Below are 25,094 nucleotides of genomic sequence, written 5' to 3' on the forward strand. Positions count from 1 at the left end.
TGCCTACTTATACATTAAGACATGCACACACATACACCCACGTGTGGCTACGTACATACATTCATACATACATATATACAGACATAAGTACACATACAAAACAAAGGTAAATATCAACACTACATGCATCAATTAAGAGATTTTTAAGTACTTTTCAACAACTACTTCAAAACTACTCAGGTCAACCAAAACACTAAAATGAATCCAGAACACACGGTTAAACCCAAGACACGCATCAGGCTCAGGAATACAGTCAAACCCAGCTCACGGTGAGAGAGAGAGAGAGAGAGAGAGAGAGAGAGAGAGAGAGAGAGAGAGAGAGAGATGAACTGAACGAGCTAAAGAGTTACAGACGAATCAAAAAGGAAACAGGTGAATTATGCCACAGGTTAGAGATGATGCCACTACGAGAGGTGATGCCACGGGTAGAGATGCCACAGGTGAAAGATGATGCCGTATATGAGATGCCAAGAGATTCCACAGGTGAGAGATGCTAGAGATGAGACTCACAGTCGAGATGCAAGATGGGAGAGAATACAGGTGAGAAGTGCCACAGGTGAGATGCTACTCCACGTGTGCTACCCCCCAGTCCACATTCCACCGCTGTGACGTAAATACAGGTGTCGTACAGGTAAGGTACTCAGGAGGAGGGGGTGGTAGGAGGTCAAGGAGGTCAGCTAAGGAGTCAATAAGTAGTCTCCAGTGACCTTTCAGGGATGCAAGCGTGTGAGATCGTGACAGAAAATATACTAAAGTGGTGGGAATCTGTTGACGAGGAGGTGAGGGGATTAAGAGGGGAAGGGGGTGAGGGGAGAGGGATAAGAGAGAAAGCGGACACGGATGAGTGGTGTGGGGAAAGGGTTGGAGAAGGATGAGGATAACCCCCCTGTGATTCAGCTGGATATCAAGTATTTATCCTTTGTGGGCTAAATGATCTATACTTTTTTCCTTTAATAACGCAAGATTCGTTTCGGCATAGAAAGAATCCCAGCCGAGGTTGTGTTAAAAATTGTATCTCATATAACATACAGAAAATAACTTGTACTGTAGGTAGCAAGCGATACATAAGGTGTGTTCGTTCTGAGGAAGTTATGGAGTGGACGAGCGGAATGGATGGCGCAACTGAGGAGAAATATGTCGAATAAGACTGTGTTTTGAAGGACAGTGCGTTAAGGGAGGGAAATGTGTGTCGGATGAGCCAAAAGATAGCGGTCAAAGATAAATATAGTGTGATAGTGGAGAGAGTGCGCGATGAGTGAGTGTGGGCCGGGTGAGGGAGGGCAAGATGAGTAGGAGAGAGGGTTATCTTGGGTGAGGGTTAGTGTTTAGCAGAGACAGAGATGGAGATACAGAAAGACAGACAGAGAAGACAGAGCCGAGACATACTGAAACAGAATACAGAGAGAGAGAGAGAAAGAGAGAGAGAGAGAGAGAGAGAATGATTATGCAACTCAGCAAAACAAGTTGTGGAGAAAGAACAAGATGGTAAGGTTAAAGAGATCAAGAAAACGCAAAGATGAACACAAGCAAGCATGCAAGCGACTCTCGCCTTCCAAACAACCTATCATTACCAAACACGCAAGCAGAAATCCAAGTCTGCTTGCTCAGGTCAGGCCATTACGTATATTAATAGGGAAGCAGAAGCAGATACAAGCACATGCATCTTCTCAAAAGCACCAATTTACTTTAACAGACCTAAAGGCTGCTTAATACGCGAGTAGAAAATTAATATGATGATGAACCCAGTAAAAGAAATAGGTAAGACAAAAGAAATCTTGGGCTAAGACGCTGAAAGTATACTGAAGTCTGAAAATATATTAATTCTTAAAAGTCTCACTAGTTTAATATAATTATCTTGCAGCAGGAACATTATCAATACCTCCCTTATGACATTTTTAGTTTTATTCTTGCTACATTTAAAGGATTTTCTTCCCTTAAGAGGACAAACCAGATTGCCATGAGGATAATGACAACTATTTCTAACCACGTCACTATAAATTATTTCTCCAAAGTTAACAAAATTGAACTGAGGTAAGGAGAATGAATTATAAGAATACGCCATCAGATATAAAAAGGTTAAAAACAGCGTCCTGCGTCTGAAGAAATTAAGCACATGTGTAATGTATATGCCTTACTGCATAGCTAGTTGTATGATGTAACTACCCCTCTCCTTATCCCTGCCCCTGGCTCTGTTCCCGTCCCTATCCCTGTCTTCTCTGACCCTGTCTGTTTTGTCCCTTTCCTTTCCCCTGTCTCTCTCTGTTCACACTCTCTGCCACTTTTATATTCCCTCTGTCCCTGTTCTTGGCTCTGTCCCTATCCCTTCCTCTTCATCTATTCCTGTCCCTGTCTCTGCCTCCCCTCCTCGCCCTTCCCCTCCCCTCTCTTGGCTCTCAGAAGCCACTACTTTTCACTTCCCTGCCTCCCCCTACCCCCACCAGTTCCCCTCCAGCCTACCGTGCACTGTGTCGAAAGTACGGGTCCGGCTCAATAAGCTTCTGATTCGGGGTATCTATAGGTGACGAGGAAAAGTTGGCCCCTTGGCTTGGTCCTCACTTTCTCTCCTCTCTCCATCCTTCCCTACCTCCTTTTTCTTTCTTTCATTTTCTCTGAATTTCCTCTTTATTCTTCAGTTCTTCATTCATCTTATTTTTAAAGCTCTTTATTTCCCCTCTTTCTTTCTTTTTCTACCCATTGTTTTGGTTCATGCTTTCATCTAACATGTTTCCACTTTTTCTTCATACCTTTCTTACTCTTTTTATTTTATTTTCTGTTTCCTCATTGTAATCTTCTTACCCAGTAAATCTTCTTTGTTCAAACCTCTCTCTCTCTCTCTCTCTCTCTCTCTCTGACTTATGTCGCTAATAAATTTCAGCACTAACATTATTCTCTACTCTTCTCTTCTCCTTACAATCGTTTCATCCATTCCTTCCACATTTAGCTGATGAATGAAAATCTCATATCTTCACCTTGCCCACATCCTATCCACCTGTCAGTATTTTGCCTTTTCTCATTACTCACCACTTAAAACTATTTCCAACTTGTGCAGCGCTTTCTAGTATCTTATTGTCTTTTCGTTACATCCTTGATGTTTAACTGCTCCAAGGTCATCGTTGTATGCTGTCTTGTTGACCTATCTATATTCTGTCTTGCTGTCAGTTTATATTTCTTGTCTCATTCTTCAACATCTCTCAATTTTTCTCAGCCTGCATACAGCTATCAAATCTCTCATTTTCTTTTCCCTTTTGTTTTCGTGTATAATAAGACCCAAAGGCTATCGTTCTGCGTTATTCTGCCAAATTATAATGTAGTAAAGGCAAACAAGATTGATCAGAGAAGTGACATTCTTACACATCTCATTTTAACTTGGTACTATGCATCTCCTTTCTTTAACGGTTTCAAGATGGTGAAAAATGTAGGTGATCCTTTACGACAGGTGGAAGTGTTGGGTGGGAGAGAGAGACAGGTTAAAGCTTGGAGTTTCTTACGTTCTCTAACGTTTCGTGCTACACAGGCTCTGAAGATGAGTTCCATGTCGCCCGAATCGTTGGGGAAAACAAAGAATTCAAGCTCTAACCTGTGTCTCTCTCCCACCGAACACACCCATCTACATCCTTGCTACCTTCAAACGATTTTATTCACTTTAATGAAAGTCCCCCTGAGTTAATAAAGCTCCAATTATTTCCTCCAGCTGAAGAAGTCTCTAAACCAAAAAATAAATAAATAAATAAAAAATTGGCAGCGGTAAAAGGAATAAAATCACATCATCCTCTACCGGAAGGAGTTTGCTCATTGTGATCATGTTATTCTTTTCTCTTTCTTTTTCTTTCTTACATTTAAGCTTCAGTGAATCTCATACTATTTTTTTTTTTCCTATCTCCTTGATTTACACTCTCGCAATCGCACTCACTCATCCGACCACCCACTGCCTGCTCAAGCATTCAACAACACGCTCATTTTTTTTTTTTTTAATCATAAGTTCACTCAGCAGCTCACACATCCAGTCACCGGAGCCAGTTCCACAGCCTTTAATTGAGCAAGGACATCTATCATTCACACACACACACACACACACACACACACACAGTAACTTCTCCCTACTTACACTTTCACTATCCTCACATTTCAGTTCACCTACTTATGTTCTTTTATACTGTACTGTTTAAAAAAATGGTCACACTTTCACTCACCCACCCATCTACCCATCCACTCATCAACTTACATGTTCTGCCTTTTGTTCAGATTTTTACGCTTCCACTCGGTCGCTCATTATGTTGTCTTCTATTATTCACAAATTCACTGTCATACAAATTAATTCAACATATACTCACCTGTCTCCCTCTATCTCTTTATACAATTTCCTCTCCAGTTACTAACTCACCCACAATTCCTCTCATCATTTCACTCATTCATCTACCTACTTATCCTTTCTTGTTTAAAACTCCAATGACTCACTTAAGATCTTTCCACTCGCTACCATATTCAACCATTCCCATTCGCTAATTTTCACTTAATCACTTTCACCCTTATGGATTATCAGAATCATTGCCTCACACACTTACATTTGGAGACAAAGAGCCAACTCTCTCTCTCTCTCTCTCTCTCTCTCTCTCTCTCTCTCTCTCTCTCTCTCTCTCTCTTTCTCTCCTGTTAATTTCATACTGCTTCCAGCTTTCTCTTGGTTCATCCCTTTCCCTTTTTACTATTCAACTGCATCTCCTTCGCACGTTGAGTATATCCGTCACTTCCCTTCCCGCCTCATCACATCAAATGGAATCATTTATGGGCTGAAAAAAGTACTAATCCTCTAATCTTTGAAATATTAGCCAGCAGAAGAAAGTGAGAAGAATGGATGAAATAACAGACAAATTTTTCGTGTCCCAACTTATCTCGCAAACTGCCAGCCCATCGTGAGACAGAGTAAATGGGTCCACTTGGATGAAGACCTTGATCCCAAAAGGGTGGTACATATATTGCATCCCTCTAACACTTAAAGGAATCTCTTAGGGAATGCTCAACTAATTCTTAACGCACACTGACCCTAACCTAACCAAAGCAAACCTAACCTAACCTTAACCTCACCCAGAGAGGCCACTATCACTTCGTCTGATGTCTCTGTACACTGTTTAATATCTCCCTGGCACGGCAGGAGGGCCACCAAACGAGATCTTTGTCATGCTTAACAAGTTCTTTTCAATCCACTCGATCATCCGAATAGCATTCTGTGTGTGTGTGTGTGTGTGTGTGTGTGTGTGTGTGTGTGTGTGTGTGTGTGTGTGTGTGTGTGAAGACGCAGTGGTCTAAACGAACCTTAAACATGACTTTACACACACACACACACACACACACACACACACACACACACACACACACTCCCCCCTCCCGCACACAAACACCTCCACTCACATGAGAAATAAAAACAAGAGCACCACCCTTCCAACTTTCAATCGATGGGGGACCTAAATAACACCCTTTCACAGTCCATCCTGCGATTAAAAGCCTCCCGTGGGGCCTATTGAGCAACGGTAGCTGTTATCAGGACGGCACCTTGTCAATCTGTATTCCAGGATGGTCAAGGGTGTCGGGTGGGGTTATCACGCTGGTATGCGATGTGGGGACTGCTTTTGTGTTGGTGTTGGGAGGGGATGGGGTAGACGGAGAGAGATGATAAGAGAAAATGGAGGAACTAAGAGGGGTGGGAAGAGATGAAGGGAGAGTAACGAGGGAGAAAGAAAGGGTGAATGAATGAAGGAGACAGAAAAAAAAAGGAATAAGGAAAAATGAAGCAGAGGAAAGGAAGGGGAAGGAAGTATTGGAGAAAAAATGAAAGACAATATGAATCAACAGGGATGATGACAGATAAAGGGAAAACAGTGACACAGAAAGACTGGAAACAAGAAGATGAACAGGTGGAGAAAGCAAAACATGTTGTAGATAAATAGGATGAGACAAAGAGAATTAAGAGAGGGGATGGGAACGAACGAATAAGAGAATGGGTTGCAAAAGAGAAAAAAAGAGATGATGGAGAGAGAAAAGATAAAGAAAATGAGACGAAGAAAAGTGTACTAAACTGAGGAAGCGAAAATGAAAGTAGGAGATAATTAAAGAATGGAAATGGGCGAAGAAATATTAAGAAGCAATACTAACAAATATATGTCACCTATCTCTAGTTCTCCTCCAAATCCATCTTTTCCTTCTGTTTATTTTTTTATTTATTTTTATCGTCCTTATTCACTTCATATACTCCTCCATTTTCTCCTTATCCTGTTTACCCTCGCTTCTTTTACTTATTTTTTCTTTTTACCCTCTATGGATTAGCGAGGATTAGAAAGTGGCGTGTGTGCTTGAATAATGAGGTGAGAGAGAGAGAGAGAGAGAGAGAGAGAGAGAGAGAGAGAGAGAGAGAGAGAGAAGGGTTAAGGGGATATCCCAGGACAAAACGCATACCAGGCAGAGAGAGAAAGTGAGGGGGAGGGGAGGAGGGTGGACGGGAGGGGAGGAGGGTGGACGGGAGGGGAGGAGGAGGAGGAGCAGGAGGAGGAGGAGGAGGGTACTGTAAGAGAGAGGGGGTGAGGGAAGAAGAGGGAAGGAGGAAGGAAAGGAGGAAGGGGAAAAAAGAAGGAAAAAGATGAGGGTCGGGAAGAGGAAGGGTTGGAAGAAGAGGATAACGGAGAAAAAATGAGAAAGAGAAGAGACCGGAGCAACAAAAGTGGAGGAACTGAGGAAGAAAAGGAGAGAGAGAGAGAGAGAGAGAGAGAGAGAGAGAGACACACACACACACACACACACACACACACACACACACACACACACACACACACACACACACCACAAAACTAATTAATTACGATCCTAAAAAATGCCGCCACTGATGATAAATGAGACGAGTATCTAATGACAGAGAAAAAAAGAAAAGAAAATTAATCGATAACTCAGGCAGATAAATGGACGAAGAGACAGATAAATGGGTTAATAATTCAGTATGGAGATAAATGATGATTATGCAGGTGAGTAACAGAGAGAGAGAGAGAGAGAGAGAGTCAGGGCATTAGGTAGCACAGGCCAAGCAAATCAGCAAACACGCAAGCAGGAAAAAAACGAATTAAAAGAACACACACAGGGTTCCATTTAGCATATTAGATGGGCATAAAAGTAAGAGGGAACCAATCTAACACTTATAAAAACACGAGGCCACTCCTAAGCTGAAGAAACATGACTGATCGATGGTACCAAAAATGGCTTAGTTTACCGAAAGAATGCGTGAGATACAGATTACTCTTTTCACTTTACAATGGCCCTGATTTTCGTCTTTCCGTGGTTTATTTTTCGTAGCTCTGTGGCGCGAGATGATGATGCTACCGCTGTACATCTTTTCCATAGCACTCCTTCGTGACTAGTACATGTTATAGTATGCTACATCCTTTCCATGGCATTTTCCCGTGACTAGCACATATTTTAGCATTAAACTATTGTTACATATCAGCAATGAAGATGAAGATGGCAACTTTAGGCCATGCGAAAGAGAGTATATTTTTCTGTAATCAGAGGATCAGTTTTTCTTTTTATCCCATAGGCCAATAGATCACTTCAAACCTTACATGAATCACCTAATGGCAGAAGGAATATAACAGATTGTTTTTTTTTTTTTTTTTTTTTATGCGAGGAAGAAGGAACCAAAGGCCATGAGCCCGCAGTAACAGTTCCCTCCAAGAGAAAAACAAAATACAATAGAGAGCCAAATTCAAGAGGGCAAATTTTTTTATTGTTGTTTAATAATTTAACAAACTTTTTTCACATTCTTGCTGCCTCAAGACGATTAGTTTCATTGTTTTATTATGATTACCATTATTGTTATTGTTATTATTATTATAATTATTATTATTATTATTAAATGGAGAAGTTGGATACAGCCTTCATAAATTCCTTCATTACTAGGTCATTCTCAGGCTGAGCAAACTGTCAGGCAGCAGTGAGAATAGATATTATTGAAACGTCACTAATTTATTTCCAGATAGACTTACTCACTCTGAACACGTCTACTGTATATGCTTCCAAATGATTTATTCAGGTTGGGAAAATGTATGTATGAGGAGACCGAGGATGAGATGGAGGGATGGGGTGGAGAGTTATAGGAGAGGGTGTTAGATGGAGAAAGGGCAGCCTGATGGCGAAGGACAGGGTAATATGGAGGCTATACGTTCGTGGCACCCGTGTAGAGAGAGAGATGGATAGACCTAAATAGACTGATAGGTAGGGTGAGCCTCTCGTCCTGAAAAGATTGGAAACTATCTCATTAACTTCCAGTACAGTAACGTCCTTTACTGTATATTCTTGCTGCCTCCAGACGGTTTTATTTAGCTTTGGAAAGACTCACCACACTGAAATAAAACAGCTTCCATTTAGCTTTTTTTTTTTTTTTTTTTTTTTTTTTTTGCTACTCAAGACTCTTGCTTTCGATTTTTTAACATCATCACGTACTGGAATATAATCAACGCCTTTATTATAGCTTATTCTTGCCGCATGCAGAGAATGTATGCAGCTTTGCAAAGAAATAATATAATTTTCAGCAGACAGTATTCTTGATACATACAGATGATTATATTCGACTTCAAAACTTCTTCAATGCTGAGGCAAACCACTCCAGTGATGAAGACATTTTTGTTTCATTATTCTAACCAGTCAACAGTTTTCTTTAGCTTCGGACAGCTTTTAGTACTGAAGGAGTTAATGGGGACATGATCTAACCTCCAGTCTGAAATGAGTCTCCATAGTTGAGTAAAATCGTCAAATGAAATAAATAAAAAATGACGTTTTGGACTGAAAGGGATAAGCCAGCAGAAGATGATTTAGGCAGACAGGTAGGTAGGTAGGCAGGCAGGAAGGTAGGCAGGCAGGAAGGCAGGCAGGCAGGCGGGGGGGAAAGCAGGGCCCTCAATGACCCTGGCAGTAAAAGAGAAAGTGGGTACCTCAATAGCATAGATACCCTGTTATACCCTCTTCTGACCCTCTTCCTCCCCCTACCCCTTTCTGCCCCCTACCACGCCACCTGGTGGGGATGATATTGGTAGTGGGGGAGGGGGTTATGGTGGTGGTGGTGGTGGTGGTGGTGATAATGGTAGTAGTGGTGGTCACAGTGGTGTTGGTATGGTGGTGGTGATGGTTCTTCTGACCCTTTTTCTTCTATTACTACTATTTCCTTCTTTACCTCCTTCTGCTGCTGTTCCTACTTCCTTCTCCTACTACTGCCCTTCCTCCTCTTCTCTTCCTCCTGCTTCTACTTTCGTCTCTCACTGATTCTACTACTACTTTCTCCAGCAACTTTCTTCTGGTCCTATTGCTTCTGCTAATTCCTCTTTTTTTTATTACTTCGAAAGATCCTCCACGTCATCCTTTTTCTCCCAGTTTCTTCTCTCTTACTGTATGTCATGGACTTGTGTTCTCTTCCCTCTTCTCCTTCTCCCTCCACTTCCTTTCGCTGACCTTCGGGAAAATTGTAGACTTTTTTTTTTACCCTTCTTGCACTGTGCCAAGACTCGGTTATGCATATGTTCATGTATATCTCATTAACTCTCTCTCTCTCTCTCTCTCTCTCTCTCTCTCTCTCTCTCTCACAAAATTACCGTAGATCTCTTCTTATCGCTCTTCTTGTCGCAATACATTCCTTTGACTCTTCTATACCCATTATAATACAAATTTTTGACAGCTGATCACATAGAGTAAATTTTTTTCCCAGAGAGTTATAAATCCACAACACAAACTAAAACAATCTCAAGAAACCATCAAAACAATATACCAATTAAGCAGAAACGAAGGCAAAAAAACTACCGTAAAAAAAGTGTATCTAAAAAAAACACAGCGGCTTAGTAATTGAAAATAAAGGGGAAAAATATGTGGAAAAATGATAAATGGTAATGACTGGGGTGCGAGGTGATGGGTTTAAAATGCGAGAATAATTAGAGGAGGAGCCCACTCATACATTATGGAGGAAGGTTTTTTTCCAGCACACACACACACACACACACACACACACACACACACACACACACACACACACACACACACACACACACAATATACCAAGACACATTAATACATATGTACATTCATGCATACATACAGTCATACAAACTTTTACACAAACATGTAAATGCTCACACACACACATACATCAGGATACACATACTGTATATACTCACACATACATACATATACAAATGTAGACATTCATACATGAATACATCCATACCTACACACACACACACACACACACACACACACACACACACACACACACACACACACACAAAAATGACGCATAGGCCTGTCGGGGTGGGGGGGTGAGGGGTGCAAGTGGGGGCTTGGGGGAAGAAGGGGCGCTGGGATGGAGGAGGTTGAAGGGTAGGGTTGGCGGTCAGGGTGTTACATAGATACACAGACCACACAGACTTTCCGGTCCCTGGGAGGTGGTCTGGTCTTAAGTAGGAGACAAGAATAGTACAGCAGAAGGCTCGGATGGGATGAAAAAAAGGGGTTAACAGAGAAATGTATGTAACTGAAAGAAAATTTATGCTGGAAGATTTGTTTTGGAAGAGGGAATGAGTAGAACAGATCAGATAATAGAAGAAGAAAAGGGAAGGATACTTGGAGAGACAGAAAAGTGAATGGAATAACAGGGGGAAAAGAGAATGGGAAACACAGGAGCATGGAGAGAATGTGAGGAGGGTGGGTGTTAAATCGTTTGTGAAGGACAAAAATGGACTGCACGTTATAGGTGATGAGGAAAAAAAAAGGTAAGGATCGGGGTATGAGAAGCTACATTTGAACGGTGATCGTTGGTGGGTAGGAAAGGCAGAGTTCATTTTTCAACACTGAGAGCGAGGCGTGGAAGTATCCAGTGATGAAGGAGAATGGGTTATCATATTAATGGTAAAGGTACATATGGGAGAAAGGTTGATGAGAATAGGTTTTTATGATACCTAGATTGAAGCTGGGTATTGTACGACGGTGTAAAGGAGAATGGAATATCATGATACGTATGTCATAAGTATTTTTAGAAGTGGTGGTGGAGAAGGGACATATTTTGGAAGTAGCTGTAGGAAGTGGAGAACTGGTAATTATGACACATACGATGGAGGTTTTGGTACGAATGAGAAAACAAAAGGACTTATGGTATGTATATTAAACGTGTTTGTCAGAGAAGAGATGGAATAGAACAGGATTTTATAAAGCAAAGTTTGAGGGATTTGTAGGAAAAGAGGCAAAGAATATGATTTTCTGGTACGTATGCTGGGGGTATCTGTATGACAAGAGGTGAAGGAGAATGGGACTCTGACATCTATGCAGGAGATATTTACAAAAGAATAGGTAAAAGATAGTAGGATTTTATGACGTGTATGGTAAAGGTATTCCGCACGAGAAGAGGTAGGGATGGGAGCCACGTGTGCAAAGGGCAGGACTGACACTTGCATATATCTTTTACGGTAGATCGTTATCTGGGGTTTCATTCGATGGAAAGACGAAACGCAATAGGATGTGTGCCAAAAGGTTTTAAGAGATAGTGGTTCTTTTGTGATCCATGAAAGCCCACAAGGAGCGTAAAGAAAACATTAAATCCACCGAATAAGGCTCAAGAAGCTTTGGAATCCCTAGCTAATTATTAATCGATCATGCTTGGCTATAAAAGGTAAGATCCTAAGTAGCGTGCTTGGATGGCGACAAAACAGGCAATCGAATCCTCTTAAATCGTGCGTCCGTAAGATTTATACCCCCTGCCCAACACTACCGTTTATACCGCCTGTATTCACAAAAGATCTTCATCAGTTTTAACGATAAACAAGGTTCCTTTGAAGTGAGTTACCATTACATATATTTTACTTTCTTTTTTTTTTTTCACTTTCATATTTACTCTAAGATGAGAAGTTTTTGGTTGCTGCAAGAGCTGAAACAAAGGTATACAGAAGCAATCTTGTACCCAACTTCATTTCTTTATTCCAATGACGCAGCTATTTTTCATTCTACTACTTCCACCAAGTAAGTTATATCATCAGCTAGGTTTAGCTGTCTGTCTGTTAGCGATATTATATAAAAATTGTTGGTTGGAACCGCAACAAATATGGAAAAAAGACTGAAGACCATCAGCGGAACATGTGATCAAATTTGGGGTAAAGAAAGTCTACGGACAACGCCAAAGTTATGAAAGGCATAAAAGGGGGGATAGTGACATAGAGTTTAGAGCTTTGGAGTGTTTACAAATATGATCCAGCCCACGACTACCTATGACCCTTCCTACGACTCCACAGGCACTAAACCTTCACCTGATAATTCCAGGGATGCTCTTTTCTTGCTGCAAGTGTTCGAAAATGGACGTGGGAAAAAAACGAAGCATAAATTCCCTACAACGATAAATGTCGAGACTGTAAGCACCACGACCCCCTACCTCTCCTGCACCCCTTCCCTCCCCGCTCCCGTCTCCCTCTCTCCCCTCCTCCCCTGTCCTCTCTCTTCCCGTCTTCCTTTCTCCCCTTCTCCCTTCCTCCCCTCCCCTCTCTCCTCCCATCCCCCTCTCTCCCATCCTCCCTTTTCCTCTCAGACTCCTCCTCCCTCCCCTCATCCTCAGCTCCCCAACCCGTACGGTCTAACCTCCTCTCTTCTATGACGTTGTTTATACACTTACTTATTCTTATCTCCAGACGATTTTCTTAAGCCTGGGAGAAGTTTTTCAAACTGGTGGAGCTGCACGTAACAATTATCACTCCCTTCATTACCAAAAACCCCTTCTTAAGCTCATTCTACCCCTCTGGCGGTAGGAAAAGAAAATTAAACAAAGCGCCATCGGAATCAAAAGGTTAAACCGTACCTGCATACACGCAGAATTTTACTTTCAAAGAGAATCACGTCACTTACTCATTTATTTCTCTTTCGTAACGAGTGAACTATAAAGGAATGAGAATCACGTGGAGCTGCACTACAAAGCTCACTGACTCTAAGCTCCTCGAATTCTACAGGTGGCATAAAGGGCCGGAATCCTCACGTAGCCGAATTCTCGAGGGTGAGTTATGGGCTGTTCGCGAGGTGGTGTAAGGCAAGGAAACCAAGGCCGGAGAGAGAGAGAGAGAGAGAGAGAGAGAGAACGGAAAATTTGACGTTATTAGAAGAGATAATATTGGTAAGACTATAAGCAGGAATGGGATATTTAAAGAATAAGTACTGATACAGAGAAGATTGAAAGAAGATTAGGAAAGCGACTGAGAAATGATAGAAAAATGAACGTAGCCAAAAAATGAAAAAATAGTAGTGAATGCGTGACCTTAACGAAAAAGGAAGAGATAACCATTGTAAGACAAACTGAAAAATACACACATGCACTCTCTCTCTCTCTCTCTCCACAAAATGAAAAACGACAAACGAAGACAGATGCAGCTGCAGTACAGAATTAAAATTAACTGGGGAAGACAGAATGGGAATACCAGAAAATGAGAATGCAAGATTAAGCGGAGGTTGAAATTCCTAAGAAACGCGAGGAAGAGAATACTGCATGCAATGGCAGGTTCTTCGGCACGATAATCTTAAGTCGGAGAGTACTGCTTAGGCTGATGAAAAAAATAATTGGGAAGAAAAGATTAAAAGTACTGTACTGTAGTCATGATACTGTTAAGGTAAATGGAGAGTATTTCTAGTCCCTTCAGTACGAGAGGTCTTCCCTAAACTGAACAAAATCTGTCGGTAGAAGCTTGAATATAACACAAAACATCATGGTACCGAAGGGATTAATAGTACTTTTGGTTTCTTCACTCCGAGTGGTATCCTAAAGTTTACTAAAATCGGCTGCTATGTAGTGAAAATACTACATAAAAGCCCTCATTTTGCCGAAGTAGTTAATATAAGTTGCATCTAACCTCCTCACTAAGCGATATTTCACGCAAACTGAGAAAGATCGTGTGGCGTTAATAAGAGTATCACAGAAATCCCGTCATCGTTCAGAAAGGATAAATAGTTAACATTCCTTGCACTCTTGCCACCCGCGGATACTCTAAAATGATTTCAGTTGATTGTGTGCCTTATCCATCAATCAACGTCTCTTGGTCACTTCCACGGCTAATTCCTTTACATTTCAACAAAGAGAATCCCAAACATGGAGGTATGGACTCAAGGGTAATTATGTTCATGTCAATGGTTCGTGCTCCCTCCAGCATCACGGACAAATGTGACTGGAAACAAAAACTTAGGAAGATTTTGTTGGTTACTATCTACTTATAACCAGACGCTCTAATCCCAGAAAAAGAGATCACAAACGCATCTTCTCCATGCCTCTCCACCTATGTCATCCTCGAACTTCCCTTTCCCTGACCCCCCTCAACGTCATACACATGCATTCTCCTAGTCAATCCCTCATCCAGAATTCCTTCCACATTGCCAAACCATCTCATTATTTTTATTCTGCTTATCATCCTAATAAAAAGCAGCAAACTGTGGAAGCGGCAATCTGTCTTCCCGTCATAAGCCGTTGACTGTATTTAAATGCTGGACCTTTTTATTCTGCAACAGATTTTCCTCCACTTTGATTTGCATTTTTAATATATTTTCACTCCCATCAATCAGCGTCTCTGTCGTCCTGTCATACGTCGCTTCCTTACGCTTTTTTTTATTCGTTTCTATTCGAGAATATAATGGCTTTCACGCAACTATGCAAAATAAATCTCAAAGGAAGATGCCTCAACTTTCGTGTCCTCTTTAGATGTTACTGAATAATTGTATATCAGTGAAATATAAACGACATACTAAAAAAAAAAAAAATCAATCCAGTGGTCATGTCTTAAGCTTGATACCACCAAATTATTTTATTCATGATACGAAGGACCTTTATCCTTTTTTTTTTTTAATTCAACTGTGTAAAATTGTCATCTGTTAATCTTGAATGCTAAGCTGTACCATGAAATTAACACGAATATAGTGCTAGTCACGAAAAAAAATAGTTATTGAAAGGAAGTACGGCCGTAGTACAGTATTCCGCTGTTCTACTATTTTGATATGAGAAATAGGCTGAAAAGGAACGAAATTTTCCTCCAAGTTAAAGTGAATGGGCTATAGTTGTAAAGATGTCAGTGAAGGCTTTATCTAATAATTTCAGTTCGAAAAGTCTCTCATAAACTACATAAAATCGTCAAGAAATAGGAAGTTAATACCAAAAATAAGTAAGTTTATTGAAGCCTTTAAGGAGACAATTATGTACCAGAAAATTATACGGAGTAATATAATAAATTAAACGCTAAAGATATACGTTACGAACTCTCCCATCCCAGCAAGATTACCGAACCTATTATTATACCCGAAACCGTGAAGAGTATGACAAACTTCTCCTGTATTACCGAAATACATAATATGGAAAAAAAATTTAAGACTGACCTTTCCACCTCGTTACTGCTTGCGCTGCGTAGGATAGAAAAGGTGCTGGAGAGGGGGGGTGCCTTCATGGAGTGGCACCGATATACTAGGGCGACTCTACTGCCTAGTTGTGCAAACGTCCCACAACTCACTCCCTATCCCCCGAAAGGAGACTTGTGGAATGCAGGAAAAGAGCGCCCTCAGCCTACTGTCCACTGGGCGAACCATTAAGATAAGCACGAGGCCACAACAAAAAAATATTGAATTCAGTCAAACCATTTCCCGTCTTAATAAGTGATTCGAAAATAAACTCCATAAATTAAAGGATTGGCTACACCTTCAAAGTTTTCGTAATACGACCAAAATGAGGATTGTGCACTGAAGGAGGATTCAATTTCATATGAGGTTGGGGCCACAACAGCAAAACAACGGCAACAACAACAAAAACAACAGCAACAATACCGACATCGATTCAAAGGATACGTGACTACGCATAAAACTCCCTCAAACATACGCCCGACTACCCAACCTGGACTCGACAGGTACTAAACAAACATGGCCAAGACAGGGAGGTAACTGATCAAAGGAAAGGAAAGGTGTGTGTGTGTGAGTTTTCTTTTTTTCTTTGTAATGCCTGTAGTTCTTTTCTTCCTCCTTTCTTTTTTCTTTCCCCTCCTCTCTCATAGTGTTTTGCTTTTCCTGTCGCACGGTCTCTCTCTCTCTCTCTCTCTCTCTCTCTCTCTCTCTCTCTCTCTCTCTCTCTCTCTCTCATATCCTTCTTGTTTTATCCACGGGTACTCTCTCACGTACCCCTCCATTCCGTATTCCGTACCTCCCTACCTTACCTTCTTCCCTCCGTTCCCTAAGCATGAGAAGGTCGACCGTGACTGGCTGAGGTAAAAAGGCTAACATAATCACAGCAAAAACCTAAAACAAATGAACTAACCCATGGGTAAGGGTCAGTTTATATACAATTATTTCATTCTCCCGCACATCCTCATTGCATTTTCTTATTTTTCTGAAAGACGCACAGCTGTATACAAAGCGCTCCCTCGTGCGCGCACACAATTTATGTGTGTGTGTGTGTGTGTGTGTGTGTGTGTGTGTGTGTGTGTGTGTGTGTGTGTGTGTAACGGGTAATTTGTAGCTTGTATTGTCATTTTCTTGTACTAAACTTTGAGATTTTCTTTTGCTACATACAGTATATGTGGAAGCTATGACCGACTATAAAAAAAAAAAAAAAAAAAAAAAAAAGACTTGCACTGCTTACAGACATCGATATCAATCATCGATATTCTCATTTGCTCGTTATCTTCCACTGCATTATTTTTGTGCTGGCTTTCCTGCTAGTCCTACTACTTTAACTTCAAAATTTCTCATAATTTTCCCTTGCTATCGTCTCGAGTTTTTTTTACCTAATTTTCCTCATTTGTACAGTACTGGTTTCACATCCATTTTTTTTTTTTTTTTGGGTGGGGAGGGGAGGGAAAGGGGAGGAGAATGGACTCTAACATTTTCCTTGTCGTCCAACCTTCATTTTTCCTCTACTTTATTTTTCATCCACTCTCAGTTTACACCTCATTTTCAGTTCACACTTCCTTGGTGCTCTCCCGAACCAATTCTGTGTATCTCTTTATCATTATTTCCCCACATTTTATCCCAACTTTTTAACTCCTGAACCCCCAAACTAATTATTCAGTAGATGGTTATCTGTGACAAGTTTTGCTGCTCTGTGCTCCTCTGCCGCATCAATGAATATATCAGTGAGTCTTCAGATACGATTATTTATTTCTTTATATCTTCATTACCCGATTCTTTACCCAGTCTTATCTGCAGAATCTCTAATATAATCTTTCAATCGATGGTTATCTGTGACGAGTTTTGCTTCTTCCTCAGTCCTCTGCAGCGCCAGTGAATATATTTGGTGCGTCTTCAGAGCAAGGCTGGTGAGCGGTGGATTCCTGAGATGCTTGTGAAAGAGAGCGTAAAGGATCAAACTGCTCAGGGAACTTTTCTGTGTCTCACTACAAGAAAAAAAAAAAAAAAAAGGCCTCATATCCCTCTCCTTGTTCGTTTACCTCTTCCTTTTATTTCCTCTCCTTACCAGTTTTCTCAGTTTTTCTCCTTCCTCCTTTCCATTGCTGTAAAAATATCGCTTATCTCTATATTCCTACTTTCCTTCCTTCAGTGCTACCATCTTTCCTTCTCTTTCCTTCCTCTCCTATTTTTCCTCTGCACCGTACCCGCCTTATTTACTACCCTCTCTTTCTCCTCCTATTCTAACCTTTCTTCCTTCCACGCCACTTCACTCCCTCCCTCCATACCCCCCTTTCCTTACTACCGCTTTCTTTCCTTCCATGTATCTTCGTTTCTTCTGTTCTTTCTTCCTGCCACAAACTCTCCCTTCCTCTTCTTACTATCCTCCTTTCTCCTTCCTTCTCTAAGTTCCTTACCTCCTCCGTACCCTCCTTCCATCCCTTCTCCCCCTTACCCTCCTTCCATCCCCTCTCCTCCCTACCCTCCTTCCATCCCTTCTCCTCCCTACCCTCCTTCCATCCCTTCTCCTCTTCTTTATCACCTCCTTTCTCCCTTCCCTCCCTCCTCGTCCCTCCTCTCGTACCCTTTATCCTCGAACGCCACTCAGAGACCCACTTCATTTTCCAGTATCACTTTCACCTTCTTCGTCCCTGAGGGTCAACAGGGGGGTTGGGGGCCAGGGGGGGTCAAGATGGAGGGTAAGGAGATCAAGATGGAGGGTGAGGGGGGTCAAGATGGAGGGTAGGGAGGGGTCAAAGGGGAGGCTATGAAGGATGGATACAGAGGGTAAGGAGGTCAAGATGAAGGGTAAAGGGGGTCAAGACGGAGGACATGGGTTCAAGACAGTGGCTGGAGAGGCAAGGGGGAGGTTTGGAGAGGAAACTAAAAAGGGTTTAAAATGTATGGCTGGGGGAATGTGTGGTTGTTATTGGAGTCCCAGGACCAAATGAACGTGAACTTAGTGGACTTCACGGGACAAGCTACTTTAATCAGTCGGTCTCAGAGGTCTATTGTTGAGGTTATCGTCATTGATCGTCTGTGTTGTGACAGCGTGGTGCATGAGCCGAGTGGGTGGTCGAATGGACGAGCGTCAGTTCTCCTGGAGACTCATTCACACGGTGAATGGATGTAGTGTGTGTGTGTGTGTGTGTGTGTGTGTGTGTGTGTGTGTGTGTGTGTGTGTGTGTGTGTGTGTGTGTGTGTGTTGGGCGCAGTTTGTTTTTCCTATTTCCCTGTGCACCAAGCGGTATAATCGGGCACTTTGAGGTAAACCGATCAAAGCAAGTTGAGTTGTAGACGATGGACACTTAGCAAAAATTGACAGCCTGCCTTATTGACCCTAGTGCAGTCCATAAGTATAAAATCAAAGTCTTCTTCCTCGTGTTTCACAGTCATTATTTTTCTTCACAAAACCAGAACGACACGTAAAGGTAATGAGGGTGTGAGATCCCAAGCCAGACAGGGCAAGAAAGTAAGGGGGGTAACGTCTGTAGCTGGGCGTTGTATACCGAGCATCAAGACCGTGAGGGGTGGGGTAGAGGGGAGCGGGGAGAAAGAACTGTAAAGAGATGAGGGCGTGAGGTGTTGTAAATGGGCGTCGAGTCTGTATGGAGGATCTTGTCTGGGGGTGAGGTATTGTAAGGACATGAGAGGTGAAGCTATGTTGAGGGTAGGAATACTCAAATGAGGACGGACGGACGGACGGACGGACAAACAAACACACACACACACACACACACACACACACACACACACACAGTTACTTCTTGAACACATTTTCACAATAAGACAGGCGTAATCTCAAGAATGTTGAAATCTACAAGTGTGTGTGTGTGTGGGGGGGGGGGAGTTCCGTAACTTCTCAGCCCTTAAAATTGCGACACATAATTACTGTGACCTTTCAACCAACACACACACACACACACACACACACACACACACACACACACACACACACACACACACACACACGCAATCCTCTACACCACTTAGGCATGTCTTACACATTTCTCATCATATTCTTTTCCTCCCTTTCTCTGTTACATGTGATCTTTTGCTCTGTTCATTAAATATTCATTTGGAGCCTGCATTGTGATTTATTAGAGAGAGAGAGAGAGAGAGAGAGAGAGAGAGAGAGAGAGAGAGAGAATAACGTACGGTATAATATCTATTTGTATCGCAGTAAATAACAAGAATAATATCACTAATCATTACACATAATTTCATATACTGGAAGTAGAGTCACCAGTATGAAGCAATACCCAAGACTTTTGTTCACCATTTCTCATTCCTTGTGTAATAACCCTTAACACCAAAGTAACAGTAGTAATTTATAGTCCAAGTACGCAATGCCCTTACAATACACTCTGCAAGTAATTTCACATAAAACTTCTTGTCGAAAGAATGATAGTATTATTATATTTCGTACCCAACCACGCTCATGTCTACTCCACTGCAAGCTGATTCTTTTGGTACTGGAGTCGCTACACAAGCTTCTTTTTTTTTTTTTTAAGCGTTTTAAATGATTCTCTCTCTCTCTCTCTCTCTCTCTCTCTCTCTCTCTCTCTCTCTCTCTCTCTCTCTCTCTCTATTAAAGCATACATAACACTACACATTATTACTCATAACTCCTTCAATCCAGTGACATAATATGCTATATATTTCAGTTTTACTACCACTAGACAATTACATTTATTTAAAAAAGCATGACAGTAGTGACGGAGCTAATTAGGGCCATACCTAACCCCTCCAGTTCGAAAAGTCACTCCTATGCTGGATAAAATAATGTAGAGATAGCAACATTGATAAAGGGTCATGATAGTGAAGGGATTAATATATTTCTTACCTACTTTCCTCCGTTTAGCTTATCTGTTTTCCCTCACTCTCTCCTCTCTTCCCTCTCTCCTCTAAAAAGAACTCTTCAAATACCTCGTCTCTCTTTCTCATTCGTCCTTTATCCTATCCTTCTAGTTTCTTCCTTTCATCCTGCTTTTTCCTCTCATTCGTCCTTCTACTATCATTCCCTCATTAATTTCTTCCCCCTCCTAATCACCCTTCCAACCACATCCTTTCCTCCTCTATTAATATTTCCCTCAAACCCCATCCTTTCCATTTTCCCTTCTTTTCCTCCCTCCCCATCTTAACTCAAACCTCCCTTCCTTTTCTCCCAGCCTGTCCTACTCTTCCCAATCCTTTCCTTCCTTACCAGCATCCCTCTTCCCTCTCCCTCATCTTTTCCCTACTAATTTTCTCTACTATCTCCTCCTCCTCTGTTTATGCTTTCCTCTCCATTCTCTCTTTATTGCATCCTCTTTAACCTTTCCTTAGATGCTCTTCTCCAAATTCATCTTAGCTTCTCTTTCTTTAATTGCATCTCCCTTCCTCACCACCTCCACTCCTTTCTCTTTCTTACATTTCCCTTCTCCATCCTCCCTCTCCCCACTCCTCCCTCCTTCACACACCCCTCCCTTTTACATCCCTTCCCCCACCTCACCCCTTCCCTTTCTTTCCCTTTCTCCCCCTGACAGGCTGGAATGACAGGAGCTAATGGGTCGGGTGTTTAAAAGGGGTGGCGGTGAAGGGGCTGCTATTAAATGGCACCATAACTTTAGGGGTAATGGGTGGCAGTCTGAGGTGGGGATGGGAGAGGAGGAGGAGGAGGAGGAGGAAGTAGGGGGAGGGGAGAGATGGACCGAGATGAAAAGAGTGAAATGGAGGAAGAGTATGATTAGAGGGAAGGTGGGAAGATAAGTACTGTAGGTAGGTAGATGGGTAAGGAAGGAAATATGAATGTGGGAAGGGAGGTAAGTTTGTAGTACTCCTATTGTTCGTAGTATATGTAAGAAAAATATGTTAAGCATGTACGTAGGTAGGAAGGTAGACAGAGGTGATTGAGGTACACGAAGATGAAACTGGTAAATAGGTAGGTAGGTGCATATGCAGTGTGGTTAGCAGCTATGACAAGGAAGATTACTGGCTGGTAAGTAGACGGGTAGGTATAGCGGTAAATGGGGAAGTAAAATAATAGAAAAGTATATAGGAAAACACTGTAGGTATGGAAGTATATCGGCATGAGAGAGAGAGAGAGAGAGAGAGAGAGAGAGAGAGAGAGAGAGAATCCTACACCCTTCACCTAACAGATCACGTCTATGAGAACTAAATAATTCTTGCTAATGATGGATAGGTGGGGCGTGGGACGAGTGACTTAAGTAAGACGGATTGGACAGTAAAGAAGGATGGGCACGAACAGGAGAATGATCGGTGAGGGAGAGGGACAGGTGAGGGAGGAAGGAAAGTGAGGGAGGACAGACAGGTGAGGGAGACGGTCAGGTGTGGGAGACAGTCAGGTGTGGGAGACAGACAGGTGAGGGAGACAAACAGTTGAGGTGGGCAGACAGGTAAGGTGGAAAGGAGGAGACAAAAAGAAGTGACATACTGACGTAGGCAGAACAGACACGTCGATGTGCATTAAAGAGAGAGAGAGAGAAAGAGAGAGAGAGAGAGAGAGAGAGAAAGAGAGAGAGAGAGAGAGAGAGAGAGAAAGAGAGAGAGAGAGAGAGAGAGAGAGAGAGAGAGAGAGAGAGAGAGAGAGAGAGAGAGAGATGCGGGGAGGGGAGGTGGAGAGAAAACAGAGACGTGAGGTGAACGACAAAAATACAAGCATCCATAATTAAAGCTGATGGATCGCCCGTAAACGAGGTGTCATGTTATACACCTCACACACACACACACACACACACACACACACACACACACACACACACACACAAAGAAGTATCACCTTTATAATACCTACCCAGCAGAGGCGAAAATGTTACTTAATTTTCAAGCATGTTTAGGTCTATAATCGTGAAAGTAATAAACACTCAAAACTTTTAATTCTGATTGTGGAAATTCGCACTTTGAAAACAGATTTTTTTTTAGGCTAAATTTATAGATGAATCATAGTGGAGGAGTATATTAGGTGTTAAAAAAAAAGCATACGTAAAATGGCTTACGAAATTACTGCGAAAGACAAGCGATGCCTTGGCATGGGAGCGAAGGAAGTAAGATAAACGATGATGAAAATGAAAATGAGAAGAGCAATAGAAAAAAAAAAAAAATGATAACTGAAAGAAAAAAACCTTATGGAATGCAAAATAATATACAGAAGAGTGAAAAATATGGTGGAAAAAGAACAAGAATTTCAAGAAGGAAAGTGAGAAATGTAGGAACGTAATTCAAAACAGGATGGGAACAAGAAACAGAAAATGAAAATGTAAAACGGCTGTAATTTTTTATAACAAACATGAAGGTGCGCTTGAAATTGAAGTGAATAAATAAATAACTGACATACCCGACGGTAAGGGATGTAGAAAAGTATACAGCATGTAAGTATTTAGAATGGGTAAGGTAGAAAACGATGGAGAAATTAAATCGTACAATAAAAGGTCGAACAAATACAGAAGTACAAAATGAAATAGAGAAAAAAAAAAAGAGAAAAAGAGAGAGAGAAAGAAAAAAATGGATTAAGATGAGATAGAATATATAGGTACAGAACAGCACAAGAAAAAGCTGAAATCAGAAGAGGAGGAGGAGGAGATAGAATGCAGGTGAAGTGTAGACTAGGAAGAGGAGGGAAAGCATGAAAAGACAGCCATCATATTATTATAGCACTGAAGCCGCCTGAGGGAATGACTTTATGCTGTTCCTGCCAGTCACATACCTACCTGACCTCGAAAAAAAAACAATAAACAAGGTGAAATGAGGAAAAGGTACGCAGGCCGTTAAAAAGGAAAAAAAAAAAAAAAAGTTTGACCATGTACCCCTCCACCAAAAAAAAGCATACTAAGAACTAGAATGAGGGAAATATTGTTTTTTCTTTTTACTACAATGGAAGAATGATATGTAGTTTTATTTCATGATGTGCTTCAATGTTAGTCTCTCTGATGGAACGTAAACCATAAAGAAGTAAAAACGAGCAGGCAGTGTAAAATCGGAGGCAGGGGGTAAGAAGGTAGGAAGGTGTGTTGTAAGAGTAGGGTGTAAGAAGGTAAGAAGATGTGTAGTAAAGATAAGGTGTAAGAAGGTAGGAAGGTGTGTGTTAAAAGTAGGGTGTAAGAAGGTAGGAAGGTGCGTAGTAAAAGCAGGGTGTAAGAAGGCAGAAAGGTGTGTAGTAAAGATAAACTCGTGTCCGCATTTTTTTTTTCCATTATCGTAAACAATATAACAGTACTAAAGTACGTAAAACTAAACAAACCACAACGGAAACCATATATATCAAATAAAATGAAAACAATGAAAGGAATACAGGCCTACAGTAGCACAGGAAGTAAGGATAGAGAGAGGAAGAAAAGCTATGAAGGCCATTAGTAATATGAACCTGGATGGCCAACGTCTTCCTCTATGATCGTATAAGATGCTGCGGCCGCCTTCTGACCTGGGCCTGACCCGGTATCGTGGCCAAGGTCGCCCACACATTTCCTGTTCATCCCATCTCGCTCACCTGCCCCCTGGCTAAAGTCATTATTAAGGTTAAAAATATCTTAGGAGAAATACTTTAACCCTGAGCGGAAATCCGAGATATATGACGCATCTCTGGGATAGATCTTTGAAAACGTCTTACGATTTTCTTTTTCAACTGGAGTGAAAATCCGAGCTACGAGACATACAACAGCACATCGCGTTTACCTTCCCTGGAGTCACTCATTAACCCTTTCAGCCGGAGGTTTAAAGGCCTAAGTTATGAAGATGAGCACCGAGGAGAATAAGCATCTTACAGCATCTGCCCCCACGATTACCTTGCCTACCTCCAGACGATTTTAATTAGCTCAGATTTTTTTCTTCTACTGTGGGTGTTAGACAATGCCTTCAGTGAGCTCGAAAAACCTCTGCTGAGATGAATAACGTGCGGAGGTTGCAAGAAAAGAACTATTAGATATTATCTTAAAGGTGTTATGCGGGTTACAATTATCTTTAAAAAAAAGTTTGCATCTTGAGCCCTAAATTGTCGTGACTTTCTTTTCTGCTATCAGACGATTTTTTTCGGCTGAAGTGAAATGGTTGAGTTACTTTTGATCCCTTCACTGCAAGTATTTAATCAAAGCAGAATTAAAGCGTCACGCAGTACGAGGAATAAATACAGGAGGCGTCATCGTAGCGCTGGTGCTTAAGATAAAGTCCGAGGAGCTGATCAAACTGCAGCACATCTTAACCCCATTAGTACGAAGACGCTTTCTTTATTTACTACTGACTAAGCTTGGTTAGACTGGATTCAACTGGGTTGGGTTAGGTTAGTTTAGGTAAGATCAGCTTCTGTCAGTTAGGGCGGTTGTCGCTGTCGTTCCAAAGTTAATCTGAAGAGTAAACCGAGTGGACTGCAGGCTTCAGTTGCCCTTCTCCAGCAGTTCACTATCCTCATTTCAGGGGAGAGGGAAGTAGTTGGGGGATGTTCATATAATCAAGAAGTTTAACCACCTGGTTATACAGATGCCACTACATGAGGCGTCCATCTCCAGCACCTCAAAAAGTAATAAACACCAAAATCAAAAGAGAAAACTTACTGAGCGGTGATGAAATAGTGTACAACTTGGAAATATTCTCCCTCCATTTCTTTAATAATTCACGGCGTCTCAATCAAGGTCATACAAGCCATAACACATCACTGGCCCCGGTCGTAAATCTAACCCTTAATCCGT

At 41.6% G+C, this 25,094-nt stretch overlaps 1 protein-coding gene across 1 annotated transcript in view; it reads left to right on the forward strand.

Moving 5' to 3' along the window:
* The first annotated feature begins 395 nt into the window (after positions 1–395).
* LOC145413762 (uncharacterized) overlaps positions 396–25,094 on the forward strand; it is a 41,090-nt gene continuing 16,391 nt past the window's right edge. The window contains exons 1-2 of the mRNA XM_080283417.1: positions 396–483; positions 715–779. Coding sequence (XP_080139543.1) covers positions 396–483; positions 715–779 — 153 coding nt within the window. The remainder of the gene's footprint in view (positions 484–714; positions 780–25,094) is intronic.

This window comes from Coenobita brevimanus, chromosome 97 (genome assembly GCF_032717465.1).
Source record: "Coenobita brevimanus isolate Jiangsu-jjx chromosome 97, ASM3271746v2, whole genome shotgun sequence".
Classification (NCBI taxonomy): domain Eukaryota; kingdom Metazoa; phylum Arthropoda; class Malacostraca; order Decapoda; family Coenobitidae; genus Coenobita; species Coenobita brevimanus.